The 27086-nt window shown below is 39.0% G+C and overlaps 1 protein-coding gene across 15 annotated transcripts in view; it reads right to left on the minus strand.

Annotated features, from left to right (window-relative positions):
• Positions 1 to 27086, minus strand: part of PAK3 (p21 (RAC1) activated kinase 3) — a 263447-nt gene that overhangs the window by 34092 nt on the left and 202269 nt on the right. For all 15 annotated transcript variants that reach the window (XM_077888028.1, XM_077888025.1, XM_077888026.1 and 12 more), the window contains 3 exons: positions 24855 to 24986; positions 23612 to 23777; positions 13862 to 13925 (listed from right to left, as the gene is read on the minus strand). In XM_077888028.1, the coding sequence (XP_077744154.1) occupies positions 13862 to 13925; positions 23612 to 23777; positions 24855 to 24986 (362 nt within the window). The remainder of the gene's footprint in view (positions 1 to 13861; positions 13926 to 23611; positions 23778 to 24854; positions 24987 to 27086) is intronic.

Here is a 27086-nt window from a genome sequence, read left to right on the forward strand (position 1 = left end):
TTCTGGCACAATACATATTAGCAATAACAATCATCATCAACATCCACAGACTACCATTTGGGAGCTTAATGCATATATTAGAGGACAGTCAACCTAACAATAATTTATATAGCCATTACTATTATTAGGTTATTAGGTTAGACATCCCTTTTAAGCATTTGGGAGATTCCAAGATGCTTGATTTCCAAATTCCTAACAGAAATTTTACATTTACCTAAGGTGGAGCTAATTAAAATATCATGTACATTTCTTTTTAGCCAGAATAATACCAACTTTTGATTCCATTGCATAGCTCACTGATCAAAAGCTCTAAGTAGAGATTACATACTGTTTGCTTAACAAAGTCTGAGAAATAAGCTATTATTTAATAAATATAGTGTAAGAGTTGTTATTATTCACAACTTGGAGTTCATAATAAAGACAAATGATTGAAAGGATCCTTGTGGATCTGGGAAGCACTCTCCTTGTAATAGGTGAAACACAGTACTGTATACTCCTAAAGAAATTATCTTTGAGCCAACAACATATCACACTGATTTCCCTAAAAACCGGGCCTTGTAATAGCCTGGGGTATGCCTAAGTATCTCAATGGCTATCTTTACAAAATCAATCACCTGAATTAAAAAAAAAAAGTCAGTATCATGCAGCACTTTAGGACATAAGGATGGCAGGAATCGAACTAAAAAATGTAGAAGTTAAAACTCCCAATTACCTAGTAATATTGGGCTGGTATGCTAAAATGGTCAACATTGTCAATTACATTTTTATGCCATTTAATTATATTGATCTCTATTATCTCTCCATTCTAGTTATACTGAAGCCAGATTGCTGTGGGGAGCACATTTATTTATGATGGGGATTTTGTTTATTCCAAACCTCAGTCACTCAGATGTTATAAAGAAATCATGCTTTATCAGGACTCCAGAGAAAATAGAGATCATCCAGTTTAACCTCATTGCAGATGAGAAATTTGAAGCCAAAAGAGGAGGGGGAATGTGCCCCAAGATGACACAGCTAGTAAGTAACAAAAGCCGACTAATTTTGAGCAAGGGATATTTCAGTGAACCTACACTATGCTTCAAGAATATTAAACCAACAGATCACTCAACCGTTAGGCCTCATCATCAGTTACAGCATGATAAATACTGCTGGGTTCTTGGCATCACGTTAGATACTTTATCAACAATTTCTTCTTGACCTGGCCAAGCATTAATACTCAAATGGAAACACTGGCATCTAGCCTAAAGGGTCTAGAAAGAAACAAACAATTCACTATTTCTCCCTTTTCATCCCAAGACAAGTTCGTTTAATTATCAGCAATCTTCATCAGGTTTTGATGTTTCCCGCTAAGAGCCAATGTCAAGCCATGATCTTGAGTAGTTGCCAAGGCAACAACCTGGTAAGACTTAAAATTTCGATAAATCACTCCAATTTAAGCATTGAAATGGATTACAGGAGGGAAAGAAAGGCAGGCAAGTGGGGCTAGAAGGAAGCTCACAGACTTGAGAGAAAAGGGAAGAGGGCAAGAGGACTAGAGAGCTCGGTGAGATCCAAGGAGAGCCTTGTGGTAATAAGAGTAGGGAAGGCAGAGTGATAGGGCAATATCCACATTTAAGGTTTTATAAGCAGAAATCTGGTGCTAATGAGGTCACAATCCGGGATCTAATCCACACTGAGGAGGGCTGTTTTTCAGATGTATTCCTACTTCTGCTCCTGCGAGAAAAGGCTATGTCATTTATTGAAATGCCTTACTTTCCATCCTCTCTCTCTAAACTAGGGGATCTCACTTAACACTCGCCCTATTCAATTTTATAAGTGGAGCCACTAGAAGTGGGACAAGGTAAGTAGCCTGCCCAAGGTTACACAATTGGTCAGCAGCTGAACTCAAAACTGCATGAGAGTGACTCCATGGCTCATGCTCTTGACCACCATTTCATGTTCTGTTACAGACCTGTAGCATTTTTACATCAATGCTATGTGCAAGCAGGGTACTTCCGAGAGTCCATGTTTGCATCTACCGTGCTAAAGTGCCTCCCTAAAATATTGCTCTTGTCCCTAATTTCCTGCCCAAATTAGCCCATGTGCCCCTCTGTAAGGCATTTACTTTGTCCCTGGATGTGATATGATTGGTCCCTCTAGCATAATCATAGGAGCCAGTTCTTCTATCTTCTGACTCAGTTAAGATTGCTCATGTGGCCAAGAGTCAACTAGTTCTTAGGATTGGACTTTATATTCTTTTTTTATTATTTTATTTATTCATGAGAGACACACAGAGAGAGGCAGAGATATAGGCAGAGGGAGAAGCAGGCTCCCCATGGGAAGCCCAATGTGTGACTCGATCCCAGGATCCCGGGATCATGACCTGAGCCAAAGGCAGACGCTCAACCACTGAGCCACCTAGGTGTTCCTGGATTTTATGTTCTGTTGAGTATTTAAGATCCGGTTACTACTTGAAGGCCCTTATCCTGCTATATTAATGCACTTGACATAAAAATACCTTGCTATCATAGCGTCCAACACTACCACACTTCTACTTGTTTTGTGGAGGCATCTGTCCTCTGGGGGTTCAGCAATGGTGATGAACAGTGTCACTACTGCCTGCAGTAACTCTTTCAGAGAGAGTTCTGGCATTTCCTTTTGTATCATTTGCCTCAAATGTGAAAAAAAAAAGTATATAGATAAAAGTGTATCACTAAATTTTAAAAAATTACATAAAAATCATGTTATTGAAGTATCACTGGGTTTATAAATCAGAGCAGGGAACTTTCACTTCTTTAGCTAGGGCAGGACTTTTCCCAGAGTGTCCATGTTCATTCAACTTTAAATGGAACTGTAACACATTATGAGTGTGGGGCTAGGAGCTCCATGGGTTATAGTCCAGTGAGAGTGAGGTCACAGTTATAGGGCTTAATCCCTGGAAAGGCGAAATAACTCAATGACTCACTCCAACATGAAGTCTAAGCAGCTGTTTCACAGTGCGTGCCACTGGTTTCAAGAGGGCCTAGGTAGGCAAGGGGGGCAGGCAGCTTAATGCAAGCTCATTACTATGGCCTGGAAAAACAAAGTGCAAACTCTGCTAATGGTAGTTGATTGAGTGGCACCATCTTTCTTTGCAAGAGAGCGCATAACACGGTGCAGTTAAGAGTATTAAGTAGAACAAGGAGCATCTTCCGTTGCTCTATAAACATTGTTCTCCACAAATGCTAATATATTTTCAATCTCCTTCATCCTAAAGCCTATTATAAAGCTCAGACGACAACTATTTAGTGCCTTGTAGGAGTGCTCTACCTTGTATGGCCCCAAATAGATCTGATGAGGAAGCAAATACTTTTTTGGGGGGGTGGTCCTACCCAAAGAATCACTGCTGTAAGCACACTAGACACCACTTCTGCTCTTGCCCATAGTTTCTTGAACAAAGAGAAACAAGTCAGAGGTTTTATTCTCAGCACTTATCCCTGAGTTCCATGCTGTACACTCCTTTGTCAGGTTCTCTAAACAAGCTGTTATTCATTGAGTCCTTTAAGAAACAAGTTTCAAAACTATTCATCTTCAATATGGGAACTTCAGGTCAGAGTAAGAAGAAGAGGGGTCCTCAATGAGTAGCAAAGAGAAGTCTGAAAAATACCTAAGAGGATAGATGTACTTTCTCAAGCCTTAAAACAAACTAATTTAGAGGAACAGGCCTGAAGGCTTGCAAAAAAAAAAACAAACAAACAAACAAAAAAACCCCCAAGTTTGTCTGCAATTACTGATGGATTGATAGTATCATTATTCCATTTAATTATATAATTGGCAAAGATGCAGATGGGAGACAAAATGCCTTTGGCCAAACGTGTTATCTTTAAGCGCAGGAGGAAAACGATTTCCAGAAATGTTCCCATTGTCACTTTCTGACAAATTGAGCTGTATGGTTGGTCTAATATATGAAGAGATGCAACATACAACCAAGGTACTTTGGTATAACACAGATGTGGACTGTGCTGACCAACAGATCCTTCAGGAGAGCCTTTTGTTTGCTGTATAATTTCTTGTTAGAGTTGCTTTCTTAAACATTTTCCCTTCTGAAAATCAGTGTGGTGATGAGTTTTTATCATAATCTTAGGATACCAAAGAAATGAATACAGCTATGGCAGTAAGGGTGTGGGCAAACCGGCACTCCCGTACCTTGTTAGTGGGCAGGTCAAATGGATCGAGCTCTATGGAGGGCAACTTGGAAATTAAAAATGCACATATCCTCTCATGTAATGATTCCACTTTCAGCAGTTTAACTTAATGATCAATTTGCATATGTATGAAGTGGCTTATTTGTAAAGATCTTCACTCCAGCCTTGTTTATATGAGCAAAATAATGGAAACAAACTAAATAGATGTCTATTGATGGGGGCCTGATTAAATATATTATGGTCCATCAAACAAAAAACACTGCATCCGTTAAAAAGAAAGAGGCACTGATATGGCACTGTCTCTAAGACACAGGCAAATAACAAAATAGAAGATTTATAGTATGTTACCACTTGTGTTAAAAAATAGAGCCACGACACAGACACACACACACAAATACACACATACACAGAAATGTACATGTCCCCAAATACAAGGTAAGGTAGTTACTCCCCCATCCCTAATTTTTTCCTCAGGAAAAAGGAAAATTGCCTTATATTCGAATCCTTATAAAATCTCTCATGTAATATGGTAAGTCTCCATATTCATTTATTTTTTCCATGAAGTACTATTTGGGAAAGACACATTAGGTTAAAATGTTCACAGTCAATGCTAGTTCTGGATGCTCATAGAGAGTATCTGTCAGATTTGGAAAGGATGTAAATAAATTATTTCTGAAGGTATGAGCAGAACCTCAAGTGTTAGATGTCATAAATAAGCTTTCTAAAGGTTGCTTTTGAAATTAATGCAGTGAAAAGGGAGCCGTTAGCCAAAGATAGGACAGCATGACCATCAAATACAACAGTGAATACAGCTGGTTGAAACATATTGAAAATATAAAGACCTATGAGCTTATAAATTTTTTAATAAAAGAGGATGCCTCCTTCCCTGACTTAAAATAAAATAGAACACCCCTCATTGGACACTTTTGGAAGTAACTTGGGTATCAACTCCTTTCACTGAAATTGGCAATTATAAACTTAAGCATTTATCTTGTTTTGCCTGTATGAACTATTATTTCAGGGTAACCAAAGACCTCCAGTTGATGAGGCAAAGTTATTTTCAGTCAAGAAAGTGTGGAAGGTAATTCTTAGAAAAGGTAAGTTTTAGAAAAATCACTACTTTGTAATTCCTAATTTCATAATTGATTTGGGCAACAGAGTCATTAATAGACAAAACCAGTAGATGAAAGGCTAATGAGGATCTTTACATCGGAGGGGATAGGAAGTCCTCAAACTTTTTTTATGATTTTATTTATTTATTCATGAGAGACACAAAGACATAGGCAGAGGAAGAAGCAGGCTCCCTGTGCGGAGCCCAACGCGGAACTTGATCCCAGGACTCTGGGATCATGACCTAAGGCGAAGGCAGATGCTCAACCACTGAGCAACCCAGGTACCCCCTACTGAACCTTTTGATCAATCTACTCAGCACTAAAAAATAGAGTGATCAGACACTGTATGCCTTCTGATATAATATGAAATACACAGCACCAACCTGTGAAGAAGGCTTGCCAAAGCTGCACCTGAATATCAAGCTTTTAGAACTAACTTCCATTTATAGGAAATACAGGGAGGGAATAGAGCAGCAACTTAAATGATATCAAATGAAATTAAGAGACAAATCCAGAAAGTAGTAGCTTCTACAAGACAATGACAAGTTTTTTCAATAAGTCAATGGTAGTAGAAAAATCAAGGGGACTGTTTTAGAGTACAGAGATTTAAGACACACGACCGAATGCCATATGTGGATCTTCTTTGGATGCTGATTTGAAGGAATCAACTCTAAAGACTGTGTTTTTGAGACAACTGGGGAACTCTGATAATAGATGATATCAAGCCATTATTGAATTTTGTAGGTGTTATTATGGCATTGTGATTATATTAAAATATTGATCGATGTTGAATCAGGGCAGTAACAATATGCACATTTCCGTACTATTTTTTCTGCTCTTGTATAAGTTTGAATATTTGTAATAGAAGTTTTATTTATTTATTTATTTATTTATTTATTTATTTATTTATTCATTCATTCATTCATGAAAGAGAGAGAGAGGCAGAGACACAGGCAGAGGGAGAAGCAGGCTCCATACAGGGAGCCCTACGTGGGACTTGATCCCGGGTCTCCAGGATCATGCCCTGGGCCAAAGGCGGCACTAAACCACTGAGCCACCCGGGCTGCCATGTAATAGAAGTTTTAAAAAGTGATATAGGAGAGAGTTATGTTGTGAAGATGTAAATATACACCTATAAAACCGATTCAGAAAGCAATCCTCTTAATGTTATAGGAATGGGTAACTGCAACCAGAAATAAAATATTTAGGGACAGAATAGTATGTAGATTCAAAAATATTATATTGAAAGATGTTAGATGAAATTCAAATGATGCACTTGGATAACTGTTGGGTGATTCAGAACGGGGCTCTAATGATTACAAAAAAAAAAAAAAAACATGTTGGGATGCCTGGGTAGCTCAGTGGTTGAGCGTCTGCCTTCTGCTGAGGGTGTGATCCCCGGCTCCGGGGATTGAGTTCCGCATTGGGCTCCCTGAGAAGAGTGTACTTCTTTCTCTACCTATGACTCTCATGGATAAATAAATAAAATCTTTTTTAAAATGATGTTAAAGATGCATAGGAAGATTTTGAATTATACTCCTCATGAAATGTGAGAGTAGAAAAATCTCTCCCAATCTACACATTACTTTATATAACGTGTGGTTTTAAATATATAAATGAGAGTGATTAACACATTAAATATCATATACATTCATCATTTGGGTATCTAACAGTTTACATATTCAGATAAGTCAAAAACTTGTTTTAAAAGCTATGTCATTGTGTGACCATATATTCACGCACAAATGGTGTGTGCACGTGTGTGTGTGCATGTATGTGTGTGTGTGTGTGCAGAAAATCTATGAAAGCTTTACTTAAGAAGCCAGTACCAAATCTTTTCTGGAGCTTTCCTTTATACAAGATTATAGAGATGGTAAGGCACAAGGCTTGGAGGGACATTTACTTTTCGCTGTCTATTCCTATGACCCTCCTGAGTGTTACACCATGTCCAAGTATTACCTACTTTATTTTTATTTTTTTAAAGATTTTATTTATTCATGAGAGACACAGAAAGATAGAGGCAGAGACACAGGCAGAGGGAGAAGCAGGCTCCATGCAGGGAGCCTGACGTGGGACTCGATCCTAGGTCTCCAGGACCAGGCCATAGGCTGAAGGCGGCGCTAAACCGCTGAGCCACCCGGGCTGCCCAGTATTACCTACTTTAAATAAATTAAACAAATAAAAATTACAATTCAGCTTGTATCTCTCACTTTGTTTCATGACACAGTCCCAACAGATCTTTATAGCATTATTTCCTGTTATCTCGCCTGCCAAACTGCAGGTTTGTCTATGAGGCAGGTACTGCTGATTTCATTCTTTTGATCTTTTTGATACGCATTCATCAAAAAGTTATTAAGGATTTCCTTTATACAGAAAGGATTAGACGCTGTTGCAGGCCCTAAGGATACCAAAGCAAATATAATCTACAGTCTGAAGGAAGTGCTTATTTGGTTTCCTTCCAGCAAAACTGCCCATAATCCCCACATGTTAAATCCTACACCTCAAATCACGATTCAAATGTACTTTTCTCTAAGGATCCTTCATCATACCTTCTCCCTGGCTATAAACAATCTGTACCTCCTCTCCGTCCCCATGGCTCTTTGTAATTATGTCATGCTACCTGCCTTATTCTGCTCTATAAAATAGTAACTGTGAGCATCTTTCCCCTCTGATGATACTTAGCATTTACCCAGCACTTAGCCATGTGCCATGTTGTGCTAAGCACTTTAAACGCATCCTCTCCTTCACTTCTCACAACCTGATGAGGTATATACCTTCTGCTTACTATGAATGAGGAAATGGATGCTCTAGGAAATTAATTCATTTGCCCACAGACCTCTGAGCTCAGAATCTGGGCTCTTTGGTTTTCTTCAATTTTTCCAAAAATTATCCCTTTCTTCCTCCATGGTTTTCTAAGTTTCAAGCAATTTTACATGGCTAGACAAACTAACTTATGAGTGGTTTATGTATGCTGGTGCAGATAGACACTGTAAGATTCAGGACAGAAGGCAGAAGAGATCAGTTAGGGCCAAGGCAGCCAGGGAGAGATTTGTGGAGTGGAAGGCAGTGAAGAATAGTGTGTGGATAAAATTATGGGAAGAAAGTGCATATGTGTTTGGGATGGAGGGGGGGTCCCCACTGATTTCTTGGTGTAATTTTCATTCTCTTCCTGTTGGATGTTCATAAAGGCAGCAAGCATAGTGATCACTGTGACTCCCAGGGCCTGGTTCTTAACTATGATTTTATGTTCTGTGAATTATATGTGGTAGGCAGTCAGTAAAACTTCACCGATTTAAACAGTCATTCATTAAACTGGATCCAAACTCTCCCTGAACTGCGTCCTCAAAAATAGTTGTCTATTACAAAGTGGAAGAGAGAGCAAGCACGAAACCAGAAGAGAAAAGGGGTCTGTTTTTCAGTGCATTCTCATTGAAGGAAAGGCCTTAAAAATGAATCCAAATACATTAATGAGAAATCTGTGAGGACAGCTGCCAACGCTAGTCAACTCAGCCCTCCGCAACCTCACGGCTACTGCTTCGTTGAGAATTACATACGATTTGCCAGACAGATTTCTGACAAACTCATGTTGTCAATGATAATCTGGAGGGTGCTAGGCCTTTTTTCTTTCTTCCTTTCCTCTTTTTTTTTTAAACTTTACATACATCTGCTCAAAATATCTAGATTTGGTGGCCAATTACAGAATACTTTTCACAGAAATCTGGTGAAATAATGTCGTTTTTTAACACTCGACTCACAGCTATGGCCTCAAATGATTAGACACGCAATTCTGAACTTGATTTATGGAAGATGGAGGCCAGTTCTCTGTCCCTGGGCCTGAATGCTGGGATGGCAGAAACCAATACTGGAAAAATTTGGCTTTCCAAGTAGATGAGGGTGATTAATGGAGAGGTTCTTCTCAAATACGGCTCTCAAGAGTAAGCTACTGTGCTCCCTGAAGCTGAAAAAAGGAATATGGGGGCTGATTATTCCTAGCACCAAATAAATGATTACAGACCCAGGTTTGAATTTCACCATTGTGATAGGTAAAGCAAAACAATAAAAAAAACCACACAGACTTAATGAAAAGAAAATAAAAACTCTATATACTGAAAGCAAAGATGAGTTTGTCTGAGGACAGTAATTCACGGATAAATCCACTGGGAGCAATTTAAATAAAAGGAAAATTAATTTAAGTGGTTTTCGTTTTTGATCTAACAAGAAATAAATCAATATTTTGCTCATTCACTTTAAAAATTATGAACAGAGAGCAAAACTCCACTAAGAATGAAAATACAAAATCAGCAAATTAAATACAAGCTAAAATCACAGTACATAAGTAGATTTCAATTACTAGATGATATCTTAAAAGCTTTCAGAAATGCATCTTGATTTTATATCACAACCATTTGGGTCGAGGGCATCTGTGAAAACGGGCAGTGCATGGTGAAGCCAACACAATGAAAAAGACAGCTGTGCAGCACACACAAGTACCCAAGTGATAAGGAATCAGATCAAGTCATGAGAACAAAAGGACGAAGATATACTGAGACAGAGAGAGAGAGAGAGAGAGAGAGATAGGGACAGAAAGAGCAAGACAGACATGTATATACACATGAAAAGACAGGGCAGAAAAGGAGAGCTAGAAAGACAAACATTTTCTTGTTTGTTTCATAGATAGTTCTTGAGGCAAAAACAGATCCAGAATGATGGGAGAGGCAGACAGGAGAAGCTCTGTAGGTCTTTGACCTTGGCCAGGTAAACTCTTGCTGTTGACCGAAATTGTAAAAAATTGTTTCCTTTTTGGGGGGGAGGGGGTAGCTACTAAGCACAAAAGCACCGGAGGGAGGAAGAGACTCCTTCCCCTCTAAGGACTTGTTTATTTTTTTTTTTAATTTTTAAAAAGATTTTATTTATTTATTCATGAGAGACATAGAGAGAGAGAGAGGCAGAGGGAGAAGCAGGCCCCATGCAGGGAGCCTGATGTGGGACTTGATCCCGGGACTCCAGGATTGCGCCCTGGGCTGAAGGCGGCGCTAAACCTCTGAGCCACCGGGGCTGCCCTCTAAGGACTTGTTTATTTATTTATTTATTTATTTATTTATTTATTTATTTATTATTTTTTTTATTTTTATTTATTTATGATAGAGAGAGAGAGAGGCAGAGACACAGGCAGAGGGAGAAGCAGGCTCCATGCACCGGGAGCCCGATGTGGGATTCGATTCCGGGTCTCCAGGATCGCGCCCTGGGCCAAAGGCAGGCACCAAACCGCTGCGCCACCCAGGGATCCCTCTAAGGACTTGTTTAAAAGGTGAATTTGGCACATGAGTGAACTATCTATTGGCTTCAACATTCTTTTTTTTTTTAATGTTTTATTTATTTATTTAATTTTTATTTATTTGTGATAGTCACACAGAGAGAGAGAGAGGGGCAGAGACACAGGCAGAGGGAGAAGCAGGCTCCATGCACCGGGAGCCCGATGTGGGATTCGATCCCAGGTCCCCAGGATCGCGCCCTGGCCAAAGGCAGGCGCCAAACCGCTGCGCCACCCAGGGATCCCTTCAACATTCTTTAAAATGATGAACTAGCTGGGAATTTAAAACGGACCTTTCTGCAGTGGCAGGCAGGAGTTCTGCTTTAACTTTTCAGTTCAGATTATAAAGGTTTTACAAAGTTATGAAGAAATACAACTTTCCTTTTGCACCTTCAGAGGTCAGAGGCATAAATAACCAGGAGGGGAAATCTCTTTGGTATGCAAAGTTGCTTGGCGGCCTAATATTTGTTCTTGGAGAAATCAGTCTTGCTTCATTACCTGGTATCTGGGAGATATTTGAAACCATCTCTTACTTTTTTCTTTTTAAAAATTCAGTGCTCGTTTGGCTCAGTTGGGTCTTAGTGGGAAAGCACGATCAAAACAAAATTATAACATCTTCTACCTCGCACTCCCCAAAACACAACTCTTGAAAAAAAACCCTACTTTTTAAATAAATAAATAGCTTCCATTAAGACCTACAACCAGAGCAGTGCTGCCCATTAGAAGTATAAGGTGACCCATATTTTAAATTTTGCGGAGGGAATAATATTCTAAAAAGGTTAAAAGAGAAAATTAATTTTAATAATACATTGTATTTAACACAATACATGTAAAATATCACTTCAACATGTAACCAAGACATAATTTATTAATGAGATATTTTGCATCATTTTTTCATCCTAAGTTTTTGAAATCAGAGCATATTTTATACTTGTGGCATATCTCAATTTGGAGAAGCCACACACATCAAGCGCTCACTGGTCACAGGGTTACCATATTGAACAGCAACGATCTTAACTGCTGTTTCTCTGTGGATTGTGTATCCCTTCCTATTGTTAGTTCTACCCAAAAACCAACCAGAAGATGACAGTAAGATCGAAAAGGCAACTTTTGCTTTCTAAAGTCCCCTTCATACTGTGTTGTTTTAAGTGGCCTTGAAGTGTTTACCTTTTGGGCATTAAGAAAGCAAATTTAGGTGTATATATGGACTAGAAGGGTACAGCTTCCTTACTTAGAAGTTAAGAAGGGGGACACCTGGGTGGCTCGGCAATTAAGCCGCTGCGTTCGGCTCAGGGCGTGATCCTGGAGTCCTGGGATCGAGTCCCATATCCGGCTCCCTGCATGGAGCCTGCTTCTCCCTCTGCCTATGTCTCTGCCTCTCTCTCTCTCTCTTTCTCCGTGTGTGTCTGTCATGAATAAATAAATAAAATCTTGAAAAAAAAAAAGAAGAAAGAAAATTCCTGGTGGGAAATAATGGCTACAGAAGCCTACCCTGCCCTGCACTCAAGTGGAGTGAGTAGACTTGTCTCAATGTATTTCTTGTACCTTATGTATCCCTCTATCAAGCATTTGCCACTATAGACTCTATGTTCCCCAAGGGCGCATATCATTACCTATCTCTGTCTCTCCAGCACTTAGAAAAGTTCTGGCACATAACTGGCACTCAATAAATGCATGAAAGGCAGATAAATTAAATACATAGTTTTTCATTTGCATTAGACACATTTCAAGTGCTCCAAAGCCACACATGCTACTGGCTACTGTATGGGACAGCACAGATATGGAACATCTCCATCATCACCTAAAGTTCTGTGTAGATAGCCTCGTTCTAGAGCAATGGGCAGAAATACGATTTGACTGGTTAGGTGATGGGGGTCCCTAGAGAAAAAAAACTCTTTTTTTTCCATGAGCAAATAAGAATACCAGTGATAGGAAATGACAAAGAAAGAAGTGAAAGCACAAATAGGTATGTATCTTACCCCCTAGAAAGTCCAGATGCAGCAGCATTATGGTTTCCACTGGAAGAAGAGACTTGGCTATATCTTTCTCCCTGAGCTTCTGCCTCCCTCTTATGATTTTCCTACCTAAGAAAGAAACCAGGCACATTCCCCACAAGTGCCCCAAGACTCTTACTCTCAAGCCAAAATATCTAATGAATGCTTTCCCTTATTTTCTGAGATAAGTCAGCAATTTCAAAAGAAACTTAATACAAAAATCCAAGAAAAAGCAATGAAGTACCTGAAGAAGAAATTTACCATTCCTTTATCTGAAAATAGATTCCACTGGCTGAAGGGCTAGCATAATTCTGTAGGCACATTGGCTGCATCCCTTCATTCTCAGCCAGGAGGCCTCTGGGGTATTATCTTGGTTCCTGGCATACAGTAATTGATCCATCTAAATATCTTGTCTCCTTCCCCATTTAAGGACACCTCTTAAGAGCACTTCATTTGATTTTAAAAAACAACATTTCCCCATTTCTAACACTGTAGCCTACTCAGTTTCATACTGAGATCTGAGAAACATGCCTAATTAGAGTTGACTTAGAGAACTGATGACTCCCACCCTTAGCTCTAGTGAATGATCTGGCCCTTGGTTCCCTTGTCTAGCTGAGGATCAGGATTTTCTGAGGAACTTTTCCAAAGTTCTAATTCATGGGCCCCAGTCCAGACTTCTGAATCAAATCTCTGGCAGTCAGGCCTGGGGATCTTTATTCTTAACAAGCATGCTAAATGAAAATGACGAATTCCATATCATTTAGGGATTATTGATCTGTTTCCTCCTTACTTGAATAGTCAACTCTGCCCTCCTCTGGACTATTCAGTAAGGACTTTCCCTGCCCCTACTCTGTCACTTTACAGTTTGACAATGAAACAGGATCTTAAGCATAACATCCATAGAGATATAGGGGAGACAGGGATAAAGGGGATTTTCATACAAGTTAGAGGTTTTAAAAATAATAAATAAATAAATAAATAAATAAATAAATAAATAATTTATACATGTGAAAAAAAAAAACAAGTTAGAGGTTTTTATAACCCTACTACTTTTCCAGGGAAATCAGTGTGAATCTTCTAACTATATAGGATTAAAATGTCCCTAAACAATTTGCTCTTGGCTCAACATTAGTGCAGATTCCAGCAGGATGTGTTCCTCGATTAATTAACATTCTGTCAGCTAGAAAGACCAATATTGAGAACGCAGAACATAAATATAACCTAGGCTATTACTGAATCTGAATGTATATCTCTGGTGCTTATCTTTCAATAATCACTTACCCTTGACCTATTTTTTCAAATCTTGTGTATTTTTTCTTTGGGTCACCGACACTCACAATGCTTCCTGAATTTGGGGGGGTGGAGAGAAGAAGAAGAGAGAGAGAGATTTAAATTGATTGGTTCATTTCCCTTTATTTCATACTAAAAATTGCAATGCTAGAGTCAATGACAAATAAAACACTGAAGCAATATTCCCATGCAATTTCTATAATTTATATGGCTAATAATACATTTTATTAAAGTAACAAACAGTAATATATTAATTAAAGTAGTAGTAATAACCCATGCTGCTTTTATAGTCAAATTGATGATGTTTGATCAACAAAAAGGACTGGACACAACTCAACATTTAAAAAAGTTCCCAAAAAAGGATACTGTAGATTTGGAGATAAAAACATCTAAGATCTTATATGCACTATTTAATAAAATCACTATCTTGCCTGAATCGGAGCAAAATTGAGCACTACACTACATTTAGTTCTGCTGGACAAGTACCTCTTCAGCAATTACCATGAACCCAGTACTGTGCTAAGGGTGATGGGGTCTAATAAAGAACAAAGTTGAATCATAAAGTAATGAGACTCATGCTTTCTGAAAACCTGCATCCTCAAACCCAGGAGCCTACCTGCACTCCATGTATTTTTTAACAACTTTACTGGAATATGATTTGCACACCATGAAGTTCACTCATTTAAAGGGTACAATTCTGGCAGCCCAGGTGGCTCAGCAGTTTAGCACCACCTTCAGCCCAGGATACGATTCTGGAGACCGGGGAGGGAGTCCCACGTCGGGCTCACTGCATGGAGCCTGCTTCTCCCTCTGCCTGTGTCTCTGCCTCTCTTTCTCTCTCTCGTGAATGAATAAATAAATTATTTAAAAAAAATAAAGGGTACAATTCATCAGTGCTCCCATATATATGAAGCAAACATCGACCAAAGTGAAGGGAAGTATTGGCAGCAACATAAAAATGGTTGGCAACTTTAATAGCTCACTTTCAATAATGGATTGAACAGCCAGAGAGATCAACAGAGAAATGGAGGAAGTGAAAAACACTCTAGATCCACTGGAGCTAATACATATACAGAAACGCTTCACCCACCAATTGAAGAATACACATCCTTCTCCAGTGCATATGGAACATTCTCCAGGGTAGACCACCATTTGCTAAGCAAAACAAACCTTAGCAAATTTTACAGGATTGAAATCGTATAAAATGCCTTTTCTAATCATAATGGATATAAACTAAAAATCAATAACAGAAAGATGATTGGAAAATTCCAAGATAGTTAAATAAAACGCGTGAAAGAAGACACTTCAAGAGAAATTTAAAAATAGTTTGAACTAAATTAGAATCAAATACAACCTATCAAATTGCTTGGGATGCAGCAAAAGCAGTGCCAAATATTTTTGATAAAAAGGAAAAAATCAAGTGTACAATGCAATGGCTTTTAGTAAATTATCTGAGTTGTGCAAATTTATTAAATTTCACCATGGTCTAATTTTAGGACATTTTGGTCATCCCAGAAAGAAACCTGTACCTGTTCGCAGTCACTCTTCATTCCCTACCTGTGCCTGCACCCCACCCTTGGCTTTCCAACCCATTCCTAGGCAATGACCAATCTACTCTGTGTTTCTATAGACTGTTCTAAACATTGTAGAGTAAGGTCATAAGCAAGAAAAACATTAATTTATCATGTGTGGCTCTGGGGGAAAAAAAAACATTGGTTTTGTTAATTCAAAATAACAAATCCTGTAGTCAGAGGATGAATCCTTGCCACCACTCAGGACAAATCTGAAATAAGTGCCATTGACTCTTCAACGCAGTGCTCAAATAGGTGCAGAAAAATTCCAGGCCACAGCAGCATCATGGGAATATGGGTTCAGCTTCTCAAGTGGACTGCCTTGAAGGGAATTATTTATTTGGATGCCTGTGGCTCTCCCTTCCTTTTTTTTTTTTTAAAGCAAACATATCAGTATCACTACCTTTGAGTTATATCTTACTATCATGGCTCCTGTTCTAAAGAAGCATAGAGTCAGTAGGGTAAGATTTACACCACGAACTAATCAAGAGAAGGTCTGTAGATTCTACCTTCTCATTGTCGCTCTTATTCATTCCCTCTTCTTCATGCCATGGCTACTGCCATAGCTCCAGGCCCTTGACATTTCTTGTCCAAACAATTGCACTAGTAATTACCTACCTCAACACTCTACCTTCTCTATCTTCTGCAACACTTTTGGAATAGGGTAACCATGTAATTCCCAAAACCAAGACTTTTCCTGGGTACACTGAGATGTACAGTCGTCCTACTTCAGAGTGATTTCACTCTTAATTGTGATTTCTCAAAAGTTTCTCCTCGCTACAAAATCAAGTTCAAATTTCTTAGTCTGGCATAGAGGGTTCTTTACTCTCTACCACCAACCAATCCCTACCTAACCATACTAATCTCATGTAATTCCTCTACTCCTCATCCCTCCTACTTTAAGTCCTAGTAATGCTATCACTATCCAAGGCTTAGGTCTTTGCAGATGCTCCCCTTTTCCCTTTCCTGGCTAACCCACGAATTCCTATTTATTAAACATTATCTCAAGTCATCCTATTTTGTGAATTATTCTCTCATGCCTCTGAGATTCTCATGTTTCTTCTTGAGGGGAGGAACCTTGTCTTTTCATTCAAGTAACTTTAGTGCCTAGAATAACAGCCATCACTGAATAGGTATTTGTTGACCAAATAAAAGAGGACAAGAAAGTATGTATTCAAGTGCTAAACTGTGTGCTACAAACAATACCTGGTGTTGATTCAGAACTACCAGTAGATGGTATATTTTGTTTTTTAAATTTTTTTTTATTTATGATAGGCACACAGTGAGAGAGAGAGAGAGGCAGAGACACAGGCAGAGGGAGAAGCAGGCTCCATGCACCGGGAGCCCGATGTGGGACTCGATCCCGGGTCTCTAGGATCGCGCCCTGGGCCAAAGGCAGGCGCCAAACCGCTGCGCCACCCAGGGATCCCAGATGGTATATTTTGAATTAAAAAAATAAATGTTTCAGTCCTGGGGGCACCTGGGTGGCTCAGTGGTTGAGCATCTGCCTTCCTCTCAGGTCGTGATCCCGGGGTCCTGGGATCGAGTCCTACATCAGGCTCCCCGCAGGAAGCCTGCGTCTCCCTCTGCCTGTGTCTCTGCCTCTCTCTCTGTGTCTCTCATGAATAAATAAATAAATAAACTCTTTAAAAAAATTTCAGTCCTGTACTGTTCATCAAGTTGTTAGATTTGTTGTTGCTGTTAGTGGTGGTTTGTTTTTTACAGCAGTAGTCCATGTTTCAGTGAAGTTAAATAAGACATATACAATATGTGAGTTGTTATAATTCTTTTTCTCTTGCATTTCCAATCTCAGTCCATGGTACTGCTATCTGTCTACTCAGTAGCCAGAGTATGAAATCTGGAAGTCACCTCTGTCTCATCCCTCACCTTCACTGACCCCCATGCAGTTGTCCACCAAGTCCTGTGCTTATATCTGTTCACCTCCTAGAGACCTTCTCATTTTGTCCCTTCCTTGTGACTACTATTCTAGTTGGGCCCTCATCATTTTTTGTCTGGGCTATCCCAACATCCTCCTAATTGCACTCCCAACTGCCAGCCCCTTCACACTCTAGTCCAGACTCCACACCTCTCTCTGGTAGGATGCTGTTAAGTGCAAACCCGATCATGAGATTCTCTGGTTTAGGAGTCCTCGATGGCTCTCCCAATGCCTACAGGGTAAAGCTAAACTCCTTGGCATGGAGTACAAGGCTCTTTATATCTGACTCTTGTTTTATTCTCCGTCTCTTATCCTATCCACCCCTTCCCCACTAGACCTTCACTGCTTTGACCATAACAAATTGCAGCTCATGAACAGCTAGCTCTTGCTTGACAGTTGAGCTTCTTCTCTTACGACTCCAGTCCCACCACCTACCACCAATTATATATTCAAGTGATGTTGAATAATTTAGCACTCCTAGACATATGCCTTCATACCTTTTATACTTACTATTCTCTTGCCTGGAATGTCCTTCTTAAATTTCCAAGTTCCTATTTATGCTTCAATTCAGCTTCAATGGTGCCTCTTCAAGGAAGCCTTCCCTGATTTTTTGGAATAAAGTTAATAATTCCTGTTCTCTATACTACTGTATCTTCTCTCTCTCTCTCTCTCTCTCTCTCTCTCACCTTTGCACTTACTCTGCTTCTCTACACTTAATACACCATGTACCCATCTCTACATATTTGACATCCTGTTACAGATTGTGTCTTAAAGACAAAAGTCAGGTCTCATTCATTTCTGTATCCTCAGTACCTCCTCAAACAATGTTATGTGAGAAATACATGAATTACTCAATAAATGTCTGTTGAATTGAACTCAAATAAAATTAGGCATTTCCTTTGGTAAATGCCCCATATTTTAAGAGAGAGGTTGGAGAATGTATTTTAATTGAGTTACGACTATAGAATGCCACCAATTTAACAATTTCTGAATTGCCACTTCATCTTTCAAATTGTCTTATAGATTTCTACATCACTGAGAACCGTTCTTACTCAAGTCAGCTATTAATGGATAGGGGCCTGGACACAACGACTACTATTACTACTACTTCTTTGTCGTTGTTGTTGTCGTCTTCTTCTTTTGTAACAAAATGACAATTTTAAAGTCCTTTGAAACCATTGTTTTATTAAGGAGTTTATAGTCTTCTAAGAAAGTTCTACTATTAAGCTGCTGAGCAAATTCTTTTCCATAGACTGAATAAAAGCAAATAAGCTTTAGCCCAAGCCACTTTCTGAATTATGACCAATTTCAATTGGCAGGGTTCAGTCAATGAGGTTTTGTGGTAGTAAATTACTTAACCTTTATTTCCTTGGAATGCAGAATTTAAAAAAAAACAACCTGGAAATAAATCCTTTCATGAAGATTACCAAAAGACAACAATTTTGATGAGCTTCTGCCTCTGAATTTAACTGCTGTACAAATAAAATGGCGTCTCCACGTCCACTACCCTTCACAGGAGAGGGTGTGCTGCCATCTACTGATGTAAGGCAAATGCACAGGAGGTCTTGTTTACAATTCCCAATCACAAAATAAGCTTTTCAAATGACCTGTTTCATCAGGACCATTGTAATTTGTTTTTATAAATTACACGAAGGAAAGGAGGAGAAGCCACCATGACACAATAGTAGAAAACAGTGACAAGAGGCAGCAACTCAAAATCAAAAGGGGGGAAAATAGCAATGCAAGAACAATTTCCTACTGGGGCAATTTGTTCAATAAGAAACCAACTATTCATTTAAAAGTGTAAGGATTTAAGAAATGACTAAATAGCAGTATTTGAAAATAGGGTTCATGATGCAGTTTCAGTGGCAGAAGAGTCTATCAGTGTCTCTTCCTACGTATGAAACTAAGTTGAACTCTGATCATTAAAAAGATTCCTTTAGCGCACTGAGAAAGTTTTGATTCCTGAGAAAAAGCAAAATAATTCTCTAAATTAGTATTAGTCCTATCTGAGTGGGAAATTAGAAGAGTTCTGAGTGGAGAATGCTGGAGAAAGGGAGGGACAAAAAGAGGAGTTGACTGTGGGACCCAAGACAAATTTCCTGCCTTGCACCATTTTGCTGACAGCGCCTTTTGGAAATTTTCTCTAAAATGTAGGGGTTTCTTTATTTTCCAATAGATTCAGACAGACCACAATGAACAAGCCAGACCCAGGCTATCTGTCTGTATAAAACTGAAATATGATCTGTTTATTTCAGCTATTAATGATCCCATGGTCTGGCCCCCACAATCAGCATTTGCATGGAAGAGGAGTAGCTTGGCGGCTCTGTGGTCTGGGCTTCCAATCTCACAGTAATGGGATCTCTGAGCCTAGGATGATGCTGCCCTCTCCTCTTCACCATGATTATGGTGGGTTCCACTTGGGTATGGGATGTAGGCTATTGCTCTACCTCTGTCTCCTATCTTCCTCTCTTCTGCCTCTCAGTGCAGGCTCCTTTACTCCTTCCCCGAACTCCAACGGGGGCCTTGATTCACTCGATGACTTTCGTATAGGAACCATACATCTTGGCTTATTCCTGATTTCAAATATTGTGTCCCACTGGAAGACTCCACTTTTTTATGTTGCAAAATATGGTTGCTCTCATTTGGCAAAAATTACATAATAAATTTATACTACTATGTACTGTGCTAGGTGCCTTACATACTTTATCCCATTTAGTTCTCGTGAAATCCCTATCACATTGGTACTAATATTATGTCCACTTTTCAAATGAAGAAACTGAAATTCAGAAGAGTTGAGTGATTGGCCTAAGAACACACAGCTAGTCTGGGCCTATGACTAAGACTCCCTTATGATTCATTATAAAGCCTGGCCTAGTGTGTTATCTTACTAAGGCTTTATACTCATGTAGTCATCACCATTTACTGAGCACCTACTGTGTACCAGGGACTGTGGCTGCAGTTTTTATATGCCCTATTCTCATTTAATTACTATTATGCTATGAGGTTGGTACTATTAATATCTCCACATATAAAAATATATATAATAAATTATACATTTATAAAAATAAATATATATAATAAATATATATGTGTGTATATATATATATGTATATATATATATTTTTTAGGTGAGGAAAAAGAGGTCAAGGAAAGTTAAGTAACTTGCCCAAGAAACACAAGCAAAGGGCTTGTCATTTGAATCCGGGCCTTTCTGACTCCAATACTACTCTTAGTCATAGTTTGAGCTACATAAAATCTATCTTATAGACAGAGTGCAGTTATGATTCTTATCTCTGTCAGACAGATAAGAAACTGAGGCTCAGAGGGGTGAAATAAATCGTCTGATGTCATACAGTGAGTCTGTGGCAGAGAAGAGGGCACACAGAAGGTGCACACACAGAGGTGCAGCAGAAGCAGGAAAGAATCACTTTGTAGACTTGATGGTATAGCTTTGCCTGGACCTGCTTCATGAAAAGCACTCCCCCATTTTTCTACAGGTTCTCCCTGTCAAGATCTGTAAGTGTGAGGTCAGGCTGGCAGTTACAGGTGGCTTACTGACTGGAGAGAAAAATGAGTCTCCGGAGGCCCGAGCTTTCTCCACTGGAGAAGAAAACACCCAATTCTTAATTTAAAATGTAATCAAAGGCACTTTTCTCCTCTTCATCATGTTGCTCAGTGCAGGGCAGAATAAACAAGCAATGCGAGAAACCATGGATCCAGCACCGCTAGGATTTGCAAGCAAAGCCAGATTTTGGCCCAAGAGAAGAATGCTTCTCTGTCAGTGAATGTAAGAAAAGCATTTTCGTTTTAACAAATTGATTGGGATTTGAAACATACCCATAATAGTCATTGTTTTAATGAAAGCAACACTGTTAGAATTTTATTTTTTATCCTATTTTGTTTTTTATTTTTTTAAAGATTTATTTTTTTCATGACAGAGAAAGAGAGACAGAGAGAGAGAGACAGAGACATTGGCAGAGGGAGAAGCAGGTTCCATGCAGGGAGCATGATGTAGGACTCGATCCCAGGATTCCAGGATCACATCCTGGGCTGAAGGCAGGCGCTAAACTGCTGAGCCACCCAGGTGTCCCTGATTTTTAGAACCTAATACAATATCATAGGTCATGTCTACATGGACAAAATAAAGAAAAAAATTGAGGTAACTGTCTGAATAACTGACAGAAATCATCCGGGCAATTCTTTCTTTTTTCCTTCTCTTTTCCATATAGAAACAGATGGGGATACACAGAAGCAAAGTGCGTAATGGAACTAGTGTCACACCTTTGAAGCAAACAGATTTGAGTTCACACTGTCACTCATTAGTTTGGTGATCTGGTCATTTTAGTATTTTGAGGCTTACTTTCACTGATCTGTAGAATGAGGATATTGAAATCTAATGAAAGGTATTATTCTGAAAATTAAACCTCATGGTGTATGTAAAGTGGCCAGCACAGAAAGTGCTCAATAGATGCGAACTATTACTACTGTTATTCTCACTAGAGTCATATTTAATCACATAGAGTCAGTTGGCTGAAGTCTCAGTGAACTCAATTCCAAACACTCACTCCCAGCTGCAGCCCAGACCTTTGCCTTTCCAAATACCTTTACCCCAGAATGTCTCAACCTCAACACTGCTGACATTCTGTGTTAAAGAATTCTTTGTCACAGAGGGGAAAGGAGGGGATTGTCCTTAGCATTGTGAACATTTTAGAAGCATCCCTAGCCTCTATCCACTAGATGCCAGCAGCACTCCCTGTGCTCAGACTATAAACATGTCTTCAGGCATTGCCAAATATTTCCTGAAGGGCAAATAGGCCCCACCACCACCTATGAGTCTCCCTGTGGCTCTCTTCCTTTCCTGAGGTCTTTTAGTTGGAAATTTGCATGAAACAAGACAGCTTCCTGTTCTCTAGTTGTATGACATTACTGAAATTTGTCATCCAAATAAAATTGTAAGTTTCTTGATGGTTGGAAATTGTTTTTCTATGGTTTCCTCCAAAGATTCTTGCATAGAACATATGAGGAGAGACTCATATTTGTTTTGCTCATTTTTTCATTCATTCACTCAAAAAGCATGTGTTTTTATGCAGCACTTTATCAGAAGCTGGACATAAAGGAAAAGGAGACTCAGTCCCTTCCCTTGAGAAGCTCACAAGTCTAAGGGAAAGAGATCGGACTAGTGTGGTGTGATTTGCTACCATAAAGGCAGTAAAGAGAATAGCCCTTAACTCAGACTGGGAGGGGCAAAGAAGGCTTTCCTGAGAAGGTAACTTTTGAGTTGGGTTTTGAAGGATGAATAGGAGTCAGTGAAGGATGAATAGGGGCACTGATTGCAGATAACTAGCAATTTGTTAGATGTTTCTGTAGTATGAGTTTAATAAATATGCTTCACAGACCTTTGACTCATTTCAGCAATGTATTTTTCTTAAATCTCCTTGGCTCAGAAAGCTAACTGAAAGAGGGCTATTTCATGAAACTGGAATGAGTGTGTGTGCACACGATGTACACAATATGATACCGTGGGAGGGAGGTTGCTAGCATTTGCTGGCCCTGCCCCCCTTCTCCACATAGAAATACTCCTAAATTAAGAGAAAAGATGGTATTACTGTGGTTGCTGGTTTTGATTGACTGTGTTGGGCTTTGAGGTTGACTTGTCTATCATGATTGATCAGTTGGGAGACCTTGGGGGATGATCAAAATATATATCATCAGATTATTTTATTCCTTTCAGAGTGTCATCTTAAAATAAAACTCACTGTTTAATCATTGTGTCAAGTTTTCACCTTAATTGACTTTTTCAAGTGAAAATACTTAGTTTCTGTCAGATTCGGAGTGTGGGGGAAGGAGTGATCTGGAATACACAGCAAGTTCAAACCTTTACACCTTTTGACTTCAGGAAGCCTGAAGTTTATGCAAGGAGGCCCAAATTTTAAAGGCTCGGTTCCCATTTTATTTATTTATTTATTTATTTATTTATTTTTAAAAAGATTTATTTATTTATTCATGAGAGAGAGAGAGAGAGAGACAGAGACACAGGCAGAGGGAGAAGCAGGCTTTTCTCAGGGAGCCCGATGCAGGACTCAATCCCAGGATCACAACCTGAGCTGAAGGCAGCCGCCCAACCACTGAGCCACCCAGGCGTCCCTCGGTTCCCATTTTAAATGGTTTATGAGACCATCCTATGAAGTAAGTAACGATGGCAAAACCAAAACCAAAAAACAACCAACTCACTTAGCTTTTCTAGGATCTCCTCGTCTGTCATCTTGGATTTTTTCCGTTGCCGATCTGTGTTTCTATACAAAGTACTGGAATTGGCGTTCTCAGCAGAAGGTGGTGTGGCCTCTTTATTTGGTGCTGCTGGTGAAGCTATGGATTCCAGCACAGAGCGGGTGTAGATCTTAAAGATAAGGGAAAAAGTTCTATGATGAAAACAATAGGCCAAGCCTAGATGCTGCCATGTCAATGAGGTTTTATTTTGTAAATTAAGACAAAATTTTAAAGCAGTTTTAGGTTCACAGTCAAGTTGAGAGGAAGGTACAGATTTCCCATCTACACCCTGTGCCCACGCATCATAGCCTCCCCCATTATCAACAGCCCCCCGACCTCAGAGTGGGACATTTGTTACAAGTGATGAACCAACACTGATGCGTCATAAACACCCCAAGTCCATAGTTTACACATAGTTCACTCTTAGGGTAGACAGTCTATAGGTTTGGACGAATGTATAATCTGCCATTATGGCAGTGGAGTTCTGTCATTACTCCAAAAATTCTCTGTGCTCTGCTTACTCATCTCTCCTCCACATCCCAACCCCTACCCCCAATAAGTCCGTAAAGACAAGTGATGAATTAATTATTAAACAAGAACTTTAGGTTACCTCAAATACCCTGTGCTTGAAAGCTGTCAGGACCCAGTCTTCTGAGGTCCCCATACATGTTGTGCTCATTCTGGTCCTGGTGTCTCTACTTAGGCAATTCTTCCTACTTGATTCATGTGGATTTCTTTCTCTAATTTAATTTCTGCAGCAATTCTATAATTTAGCACTTACTTATATATTGTTTGGTATTATTCTCTAATTGTCACATGCTATCTCATATCCCTGAAGAGCAGCCTCAACCAAGGTTGTATCTTATATTCTAGATCTGGGAACATAGTAGATACTCAATAGGGTGGGAGCTGATTCACTAGACTTTGACTCTACAATTGCTCCAGATGACATTTCCTGAACCACTGAGGAGTAGTTATTTGAGACTTACGGATTTTGTTTTGTTTTGTTTTAATTTTTATTTATTTATGATAGTCACACACACACACACACACACACACACACACAGGCAGAGACATAGGCAGAGGGAGAAGCAGGCTCCATGCACAGGGAGCCCGACGTGGGACTGGATCCCGAGTCCCCAGGATCGCGCCCTGGGCCAAAGGCAGGCGCCAAACCGCTGCGCCACCCAGGGATCCCGAGACTTACTGATTTTGTATGCTCAGGTCTTGGTGCAATGACTGGTGGGGGCTCATTGTCATCTTCTTCTTCTTCCTCTTCTTCATCTTCTTCTTCAGACACAGGAGGAGCCAAAGGCGGCTCTGATGCTGTTTTTGTACTCTTGTGACAAAAACAAAGTTTAGAGACCAGGTATTAACTCTTCATTGTTTTTCTTCAGAAACAAGAAAAGGGAAATAAAATATTTAATCATGTAGGGACATGAGAAAACCGCACCTTTTACAAATGAGCAGAACCATCTACAGTTTGGTGATCAGGACTGCTCACATTCAGAGGTAAATTCAGGTCATGGTTTATAAACATCATGAAAATTTTAAAGATCTTTTCATTTTCCACTGAGCTCAGAAACAGTGAGCTATTCATTTAATATTTGCAAGTTCAATGTTTTTGAAATCAATGAATAATATCTTTTTAAAATGCTATGAAAGCCTTCAATTTGTACTGGGCAGATTGTCAATTCGCTGATTGATAGTTTGTCAACCAGAAAAGGGCTATTTTGTGCCTAAAGATCAGAGCATGCATATGGATATGGTATTAACACAGCTCTGCAAATACTCACTAAGTACAAGCAAGCCCATAAATGTTGCTTCCCTGTTCAGCCTCCTGGAAAGAAGCACTCAGAAAGTAACAGACATGAAGATCTAAGGAATATTCATCAACATAATTATTCAGTCTTAACCAACAGGTATAAATGGTGATTTGCAATGCTAAAAACTGCTACACCACCACCACCACCACCAAAAGTAAGAACGATCATAGTATCTAGGATGGATTCTTATCATTCATATTTATGCAGGGCTTAAATTGTCCCAAAGCTGAATTTTGAAAGAACTATGACCACAGTTCTCAAAGTGTGGTCCCCAGACCAGCATCATCACAGGGAACTTGTTAGAAATGCAAATTCTTGGGTTCTATCCACACTAATGAATCATAACTCTGCGAGTGAGGCCTGATAGTATGTTATGACAAGCCTTCCAGGTGATTCCGGTTCAGGTTCAAGTTTAAAAATCACTGAACAATGACACAGGTCTGTGCTGTCCAATATGGCAGCCACAAGCTGTCCATAGTTAATTGAGCAGTTACATGCGCTATAACTTAAGTGGGTACTAAGTTTAAAATACATACCAGATGTTAAATATGAAAAAAAGTTGTAAAATAGTTCCTTAGTGAAAGACATTTCCTTTTATGTTGTGTATATGTTGAAATGACAGAATTTTGAGTACACTGGGTTCCATAAAATATCATTAAAATTAATTTCACCTTTTTCTTTTTACTTTTTTTTCAGTGTGGCTACTAGAAAATGTAAAGTTACATATATACCTTTTATGACATTGATTCTGTTGGAAAGGACTATTAAAGATTTTTTAATTTTTATTTTGTGTGTGTGTGTGTGTTTATATTTGTATTCTGTTGACACCTTTGGGTATACTGGCTCAAGCTAATTCTAAAAAGAATTTTCATTTCTTGAGGACAAAGCTCCTGAGGTAGATACAGGGAGCCTACTAATACACTATTAAATCAAAGGACCTCAGCCTATGATTAAAATTCAACATGGATTTTCTACAATCATGTATAAACTGATGGAAGATCCATAAGGTGTAATCATATATCTAATCAGAGACAGCAAGATTTATCTACTGTAAAAAGGAAGATAACTTAGAATTTATAAGAAAGTATTTGAAAGAATATTTGCTTGCCCTGATATACATACTGAATGGTTTAGACTGAAATTTATATGCTTAGTTAATATTGGTTTTCTTATGTATACACCTATATTTATTCTTTATTTGGCCAAAATACCTACACTATTATATTGTACTGTGGCTGTGTAGAAAGAAACATGCGTTAATGACATTGAGGTTTTAGAAAAAAAATCCATTTCTTCTTTGAAAAACTAACTCTTCAGAGCATTTCAGTGGGCACACTTAGAAATTGCCTTTAGGTTATTGGTGTTTGCTTTGAGATTATTCTGTTCCAGAAAGTTCTGCTTTCTTATGCCAGCGGGGATCAAGAATGCACCTAATCACTGTTCACTGGTGGAAGGGTAGAACCTGCATATAAACTGGCTACCTTTTATATGGTAAAGCTATCTTACAGGCAAGTATTATATAATACTATATATTATATATAGGCAGGCAATATAAACCATGCCTAGAGTAGTTAGCTTTACCCGGGCTTATGAAAATATCTGAAGTAAGAAAT

This window comes from Canis aureus, chromosome X, assembly GCF_053574225.1.
Source record: "Canis aureus isolate CA01 chromosome X, VMU_Caureus_v.1.0, whole genome shotgun sequence".
Taxonomy (NCBI): Eukaryota; Metazoa; Chordata; class Mammalia; order Carnivora; family Canidae; genus Canis; species Canis aureus.